The 8,182-nt window shown below is 42.1% G+C and overlaps 1 protein-coding gene across 1 annotated transcript; it reads right to left on the bottom strand.

Annotated features, from left to right (window-relative positions):
• Nucleotides 1–2,789: 2,789 nt before the first annotated feature.
• MRPS33 (mitochondrial ribosomal protein S33) lies at nucleotides 2,790–5,738 on the bottom strand. Its single transcript, XM_010005828.1, has 2 exons — nucleotides 5,524–5,738; nucleotides 2,790–2,895 (listed from the first exon to the last, which is right to left on the bottom strand). The coding sequence occupies exons 1-2, from the start codon at nucleotides 5,736–5,738 to the stop codon at nucleotides 2,790–2,792; spliced, it is 321 nt and encodes a 106-aa protein (XP_010004130.1).
• Between the last annotated feature and the right edge of the window lie 2,444 nt (nucleotides 5,739–8,182).

Below are 8,182 nucleotides of genomic sequence, written 5' to 3' on the forward strand. Positions count from 1 at the left end.
ACTGGAACACCTGTCTAATGAGGAAAGGCTGAGAGACCTGGGGCTGTTCAGTCTAGAGAAGACTGAGAGGGGATCTTATCAATTAATGTAAGTATCTGAAGGGTGGGTGCCAAGAAGGAGGGGCCAATCTCATTTCAGTCATGCGCTGTGGTAGGACAAAGGGCAATGGACACAAACTAGAGCACAGAAGTTCCACCTCAACATGAGGAAAAAATTATTTACTGCAAGGGTTACAGAGCACTGGAACAGGCTGCCCAGAGAGGTTGTGGAGTCTCCTTCTCTGAAGACTTTCAAGACCCATCTGGATGCATTTCTGTGTAAACTGCCCTAGATTCTGTGGTGGTCCTGCTCTGGCAGGGGTTTGGATTCAATGATCTCCAGAGGTCCCTTCCAACCCCTACCATTCTGTGATTCTGTGATCTGCCAAGGACAGTCAGCTCATGCCCCCAGGAAAGGAGTAAATTTTGTAAAAAAAAACACACCAAAGTTTGAATGGTGAGATGAATCAATGTAGAGGAGAAAGCCCAAAATAAAAATCCTATTGAAATGAATTGTACGTAAAATAGGTACACCACTACATCCATAGCTGCAAAAAGCATTTATAGCCATCCTTATCTCTCAGAATGTGGCTGAACCTCTCCTTCTCCTCCCAAATGCACATACTGCATCAATACCTGGCATGTTGTTTTAGGACTGACTTCCAGTTTGTCTAGATTCTGACTCACAAAATGTGGTCATCTTCAGGCAATGTCTGTTCCTAAATGAAAGAATTCCTAAATGACAGAGCATGGGTTAGAAGGGAGGTAGGAAGGCATGTATTTCTATCCCAGATATGGAGTGGAGAAAGCTATTTTCTGAAACAAAATAGTTACACTAACACTCCCATCAAGCAATGGATTATCCCAATTCTAGGATAAACCCCAAAAATGGTTGAATCGTTATTTTATAGTGAAGCCTCAGGAGAGGAGAAACAGCCACTTTTAGGAAGACCTATATCTAGTGAATGAGTACTGCAGAAGAAAGATAATGAGAAAAAAAAAATCAGTCAGGGGAACCACTCATGTACTTTTATTGCTGTTTAAAAGTTTTTTTTTCTCCATCCACTTTGTTTCTGTAAACACTGTGGAGAAAAGATGAAAATCAACAATTCAGTCCATTTGTTTCATGTCTGCTTACTTCACAGGCACTTGCAGCACTTCCTCCCCCTTTTTGGATATGCTGCAGTATCTTCCCGAAGCATGTTCCCAGGGTGATGCTTTGATTCCAGAGCAGGTTTGCTCTGGCAAGTTGCAGACACAGGGGATCATTATAGATGATTGGCCAAACAAGCCTTTCACTTTCCTGTTGATGATGGGGACGTCTCAAAACCCATAGCTAAGTGGCTTGGAGCAGACAAGGAAGAACAGATACAATCCCCAAGCCTAATTATCAAATACTACACTGCTGAGTCCGTATCCATGTGTAGCGAGGTGGCACGCTAAGCTACTGCGCACTGGTAGCATTCACTGCCCTCAGCAGGGGGTCTGCAGATGCTCAGCCTTAAGCAGGCTAAACATGGATTCAGAAGCCTGAGCCATGGCCAATCATGCTGTAGCACTGTCCTCTATATCCTATGTATACTCATAACCAGGTATCCTCACACACAGAATTTAAGGCCATGCATACTTTACTGGAGTAGAACCGTAATTCACTTCTTGATGCACGCACACCTTCTCTCTTGTGTTTATACTGTCAAATCTTTACTGTTTCACAGGAACAACAAAGATGCTGTTGATTTTTCCTCTTAAATTGCAGGGAAAACATTTATTGATCTTTGGTTCAATTTTAGAAGACACCAAGTGCTCGCCACCAAAGCTGTTATACCTACACTTAACCAGATGTCCATGGCTGCAAGTTAATTCTAGCAGAGTTTCAAAACTGGTCTTTCTCTCCACTGAACTAAGCAACAGTGCAACCCCACTCACTCACAGCCTCACAGCAGCAACCTTTCTACTCAGGCAATTCTCCCTCCTATCTAGTACCTGGCTCCATCTGCTCTCTCCTTCCTGAAGAATAATTTGAGGGAACTAGATCACTTCCCCTCAGTTGCACATATATATACCACGAACCACATACTCAAGAGGGTCCATCACAGGCTTTGTAAATTTCAGTACCAGACAGGTCACAACCCATAAACAGCACACAGAACATCAAAATGCCACATCAGAGTTGAGCAAAAATTGCAAGTTACTAAAAAGTTTTTAAATTAGAATAAGAGAAATTTAGCACTACAGTACAGAGCAATAGATTCTAAGAGCAACTTAAAAATTAACACTAAAGCTACCTGAGGTTAAACTCACTATAACAGGCAAGATGAGAGGCAGCAGTAGAAGCAGGAAGCTGTATTGTTTTGTAGCCACATGAAAAACAATGTTAATCCAATAAATTAAAACAAACAATGAAAACAAATTTTTCCAGATCAAGAAAAACTGAAACAACTACAAGTGTTTTCAAGAAAAACACTGAGCACTTCTTTTTTATTAGTATAGCTTGTACTACTTGGGTAAGAGAGGGCTCTGACAAATGAATGTGCTACAATATACAGTATATTTAAACCACAGATATTAAAACCCAGTAAAACCACAAAGATTCAAGTGCATTCCCAAGGTGGACTTCGGTATTTCACAGCATGTTTCCTGTGCCCCACACACAGCTCACTTGCCAAGTCCTCTCCAGCTGGGAACAGAAAAGCTGGGGTACAGCTGCTCTCCAGCTCTTCCAGAGTAGTGAGTTATACTGTCTAAATGGCATTACTTCTTCTTGAGTGCCCTCTTTCCTTCACCCTTCTTTGGCTTTTCCTTCCCACGGAGCTTTTTCAATCTCCTCATCTCCTCCTTAAAGTCCTGATGCTCATCCCTAGATGGGGGAGGAAAGAAAAAAGTTTACACTATTTCTCAGAATCCCTAGATGTGAAAGGTTCTTTGAATGGCATGATCACAGAAAAAAACCTCAAAACTGTTTTTAACAGTCAAGTCCATACTGAAACTCCTTGAAATGTATTCATTGTCATTGTTAGCAGCAATTTCAGATGGAATAATATGAAAGATTTCCTTTGGTACTCTCAGAACTAACAAGGTTGCCCTTTTCAGCAACGATTGGTGTCTGCATACATACATAGTTTCCATTGCATTTACTGATCCACTGTGTTTAAATGAGTGGTAAAATATAAAAATCAGCAAGAGACAAGAACAAGAATTCTCTTTCTCATCTAGCGCAGCAGTCTAGCAATAGCACATTGTGTTTCCATGCTAGATAGTAAGTTCAGATCATTAGCTTCTAAGAAAACAGGGGCATGCTGAGAAGTAATTACAGTACATGACACTGCTCTCAGGTGACTTCAAGAATGAGTTATGAAGAAAGTGTCAGAGACTGGTAGAATCTTAATAGGAGAATAAACAAGGGAAGAGGATAAACGGGCTGGCAGATATAATGAATCCTCAATAATGTTCTAATAAATTCTGTTTAATCTCTGCCACTGTATTTTTCAGTGCAAAGGTATTTTTCAAAAGTCACATCTGCATAGAATCTTAGAATCACTTAGGTTAATAAAGACCTCAAAGATCATTGAGTTCAACCATTAACCCTACTCTACCAAGTCCAGCACTAAGCCACATTCCCAAGAGTCATGTCTAGACAACTTTTAAACACATACAGGGATGGTGACTCAACCACATCTCTGGGCAGCATGTTCCAATGTCTGACAACCATTTCAGTGAAAAAGTTCTTCCTTATGTCTAGTCTAAACCTCTCCTGGTGCAGCTTGAGGCCATTTCCACATGTTCTATCACCACTTACTTGTGAAAAGAGGATCAGTGCCTACCTCTCTACAATGTCCTTTCAGGTAGTTGTAGAGAGTGATGAGGTCTCCCCTCAGCCTCTTTTTCTTCAGACAAAGCAGCCACAGTTCCCTCAGCTGCTCCTCATAAGACTTGTTCTCAAGGCCCTTCACCAGCTTTGTTGCCCTTCTTTGGACATGCTCCAGCACCTTGACGTCTTTCTTGTACTGAGATGCCCAAAACTGGATATAGTACTCAAGCTGGAGTGCCAAGCACAGAGGGACGATCACCTCTCTATTTCTGCTGGTCACACTATTTCTAATACAGGCCAGGAAGCCATTGGCCTTTTTGGCCAGCTGGACACACTGCTGGCTCTTATTCAGCCACTTATCCATCAGAACCCCCAGGTCCCTTTCTGCCGGACAACCTTCCGGCCACTCTTCCCCTAGCCTGCAGTGTTGCATGGGATTGTTGTGGCCCAAGTGAAGGACCTGCCACTTGGTTTGTTGAAGGTCATATAACTGACCATGGCCCATCAATCTAGTCTGTCCAAGTCTCTCTGTAGAGCGTCCCTACCCCCAGGCAGATCAACACTCACTCCAACTTGGTGTTGTCTGCAAACTTACTGAGGGTACATTCCATCTCCTCAAGACTGTTGATAAAGATGTTAAAAAGAACATCCTAAGTAGCCTAAGACTGCTGCACTGCTATTTATAAACACAACTTTTCTAAAAAAACCAAAAAGCTTGTGAGTTATCATCAGGCCCTGTCAGTCTATGACTCTTCATTACATATTTCTGACCAGCAAACCTGATTCTCTACAAGCTCTCTGTAAACAAAGCAGCCAGGGAAGGAAGTTGAGATTAGGAGGGGAAGGAGAAAAGTAAAGAACATGATCGTGCCGTTGAGGCTTTCTGAGTCAACAGCTATTGGCAAAAGTGTTTGCATGCCCACCTAAATCAAGGGCATCCTGGATGGAATCCTTAATGTGATACTAACAATAGAAACTAATCAGGTTTGACTTTACAGGGTTAACGGCCTCACTTTTAAGGGTTTTCTTTAATGCTACTTGACTAGAATCAGAGAAATGCACTTGTTTTCTGCTGGTGTCCTTCAGTAGTGTGGTTCTTCCTACTCAAGGCTACAGAAACTCATTCAGAAATTAGACAACCGGACTGGATGAAGATGGAATTAACAAGGCTATTAAAACAAAATGTAATGTAACTTATTTTAAAGGCTAAAAAGCCCCTCCATCCTAACAGACGTCCCTTCTCTTTTAAATTTCACTTACTACCTGCTGAATTTTTGAGGAATACATGGTAAGGCTGTCTCAGCACAATTTCTGTGTTAAGGTAACATCACGTTTTTGTAGCAAACTCATTTACGGTATTCAGAACTGCAGACCCATCCCTTTGTCTGAGGAAGCTCTCTTCCCTTTCCCACAAAGCCAAAACAAGAACTATTTCTTATATAACTCGTTGCCCATAACTACACCAAAATTCTTTCCCACAAGACCTTCTTCTGATGGTAAAGTTACATAGCCAATAGTAACTTATTTTACTCTCCTTGCCCTCGGTGCAACAATCATGTTTCCATATGCTAAACTTCTATGTTCCTCTTTTCCTTGAAGGAAAAAACTGCAACACAATTCACACCCACCCCTCTCCCATCTCCAGCCCTGCTCCCACCCTGTAATCACAGAGATTACCTGTAGAGACCAAAGTAACGGAGCTTTTTCATGAGGGCATAATAGGTGTTGTGAGGAGGATACCAGTCGTAGACCTCCTTCCTCTTGGCCAAAGGCTGCTCACTGAACAGCTTCACCACTTTCATGGATTTTGAGTCAGTTGGCCTGACAACTTCTCCGAATATTTGAGCACTCAGCCGGGCCATTCGAAGGGCGTAACTGGAAACACTGGACATCTCCCAAGGAAGAGTGGGCACACATAGACAGATGGACCTTCCTGCAAAAGGAAACACAAGAGCCACAACTCTAAGATGACAGAGGATTGCAAAGTATCCCAGAATTCAGGCAAACAAAACAAGTAATCGTACATTGATCACACTCGAAGTCACTTCACTCGAAGTTTCATGCATTCTTTGCATGAAACGAGTCTAATTCTTAGTACATAACCTTGCATACAATGTCTACTCTACTTGAGGTACAATTACCAGCCCAAATAGGTCACTACAGACAGCAATCCAGACTACAGAAGTATTTGCACTGAACCGCAATTTACCACAGCTAGTTTATTAGCAGATGGAACTCAGCTTGCTTAAGGCGACCTTCATACTCCAGTCACAGGAATAATTACAGTGTGAAATCATGAAGCTGCTGGAGCGAGTCCAGAGGAGGCCCACGAAGATGATCTTAGGGCTGGAGCACCTCGCCTATGAAGACAGGCTTAGAGAGCTGGGGCTGTTTAGCCTGGAGAAGAGAAGGCTCTGGGGAGACCTTAGAGTGGCCTTCCAGTACCTGAAGTGGTCTACAGGAAAGCTGGGGAGGGGCTTTTTACAAGGGCTTGTAGTAGGGAGGACAAGGGGTAATAGATCAAAACTGGAAGCAGGGAGATTCAGGTTAGACATTAGGAGGAAATTATTCACTAAGAGGGTAGTGAGATGCTGAAAACAGGTTGCCCAAGGAAGCTGTGGATGCCCCCTCCCTGGAAGTGTTCAAGACCAGGCTGAATTGGGCTTTAAGCAAACTGATCTAGTGGGAGGTGTCCCTGCCCATGCAACGGGGGTGGATCTAGATTATTTGTAAGGTCTCTTCCAACCCAAACCATTCTACGATTCTATGCCTCTAACTTCTACACAAGCACTTAAACACACTGAGGAAGTAACTTGGAAGATTTTTTTCATGAAAATTCCTCACCCTATTTAAGACACTATGAACAGTGCTACAGTCCATCTAGCAAAAAATGGTCTGTTAATTCTAAAAAGAAACTAAATAAATAATGTTGCCCTATATAAATCACATAGATCTTTCCCATCTTGACTCCATTCCCTTGGTCATTTCCATCAGCTTTTTCTCTAATCTCTTTTCAGTCTCTCCTGATATCTGTTCTTTTTAAGAGAGGAAAAAATCCTTTTCCTGTGCTAGATTCTTTTTTTCCAAGTAAATCCCACATCAGCAGCTTCCCATCTTTTCAGCTACCTCCCATGTAAAGACATCTATCTCTGCAACAAAAATGCTCTAAGGACAAAACCACTGTTATTAGGCCACCAGAGAGAACATCCACACTCTCTTAAAGGAGTGTGGAGAAGGGTTTTCTCTCAGCTTTCCTACCCCTCTCCGTTTTTCTCCTCCTTTCACCTTTACTCCCTTTGCAGAATAGCGTCCCATAATCCTGTACTGAAGCCATATGCTGCTTGTACTGTGGCTTTTTAAATAAGTGATTACATAATTCTCCAGAGAAATAAGCAGGATTCATTCAAATGCACTACACTGACACTGAAGTTCTTGTTTTAAGAAATATTGCACAGCTGATTTCAGAAGATGAGCATAAAAAATTAAAGAACATGGAGTAACCAGCAGGACAGGGTCAAGTCCATTTTAGTAGAAAAGGGAGCTTGTTGTTTAATAACACAAACCTGAAGTATTCATAACCTCACTTACATACTTCTGCTCACCAGAGGACCTGATGTACAACTGTCTACTTTGATTTACTCCTGTTAGCAAAGCACTAGAAAGGAAGCAGGAAAAAAAAAAATCAAGCACAAAAATAATACAAGTAATCTGAGTTAAAGAGAATAATGAAAAGAATAACAAAAGGGAAGGCAAAGTGTCAGAGACATCAAGTTAAGACAGTAGGCCTAGTGTGAGAAGATAGAAGTTGTTATATGATTGCAGAGTAGCACTTCAACTTTAGGTATGATAACTAAGTCTTGGTAAATCATCCATTTCAGAACAGCCAGTCACATTTCCTACCTTCAGATATAAAACAAAAAACTGTCCCCTTCTTAATCACATCTTCACTGTGAAAACATCACCAGACTCAAACACAAAACTTGCTTAGTCTCTTCCAAACTGTTGCCTTTCACTCCTAAACAATGCAAACCTGTGATCTGAGGGACCTGCTTTTCTCTCCAGAATCGCTAAGGAATCTAAACAGCCCAAGCCAAAGCTGGAGACCTCTGTTAATCTTTGCCAGTCTAAGAAGGTGCGAGAAGCGAGGAAGGCAAAGGCTACAAACTCCCCAGTGCCAGAGCTGTCCAAAGCCTGTTTCAGGTCAACCTTCAACCCTGTGAGATGCTACCAGAACAGGTTTTTTTCTTGTCACTTATAGCAACGATATTTTCAGAACCGACTACTGGTAACCAAAACCAAAACCGCCATCCAGTGCCGCTTTTTCACCTGCCCCCCC

This window comes from Chaetura pelagica, unplaced genomic scaffold (assembly GCF_000747805.2).
Source record: "Chaetura pelagica isolate M959 unplaced genomic scaffold, ChaPel_1.0 scaffold79, whole genome shotgun sequence".
Lineage (NCBI taxonomy): Eukaryota > Metazoa > Chordata > Aves > Apodiformes > Apodidae > Chaetura > Chaetura pelagica.

Coding starts and splice junctions, on each gene's coding strand:
- MRPS33 (XM_010005828.1), bottom strand. CDS start 5,738: ATGTCCAGTGTTTCCAGTTACGCCCTTCGAATGGCCCGGCTGAGTGCT. Junction 2,896..5,523: donor CGTTACTTTGGTCTCTACAG/GTAATCTCTGTG, acceptor TCCCCCATCTAG/GGATGAGCATCAGGACTTTA.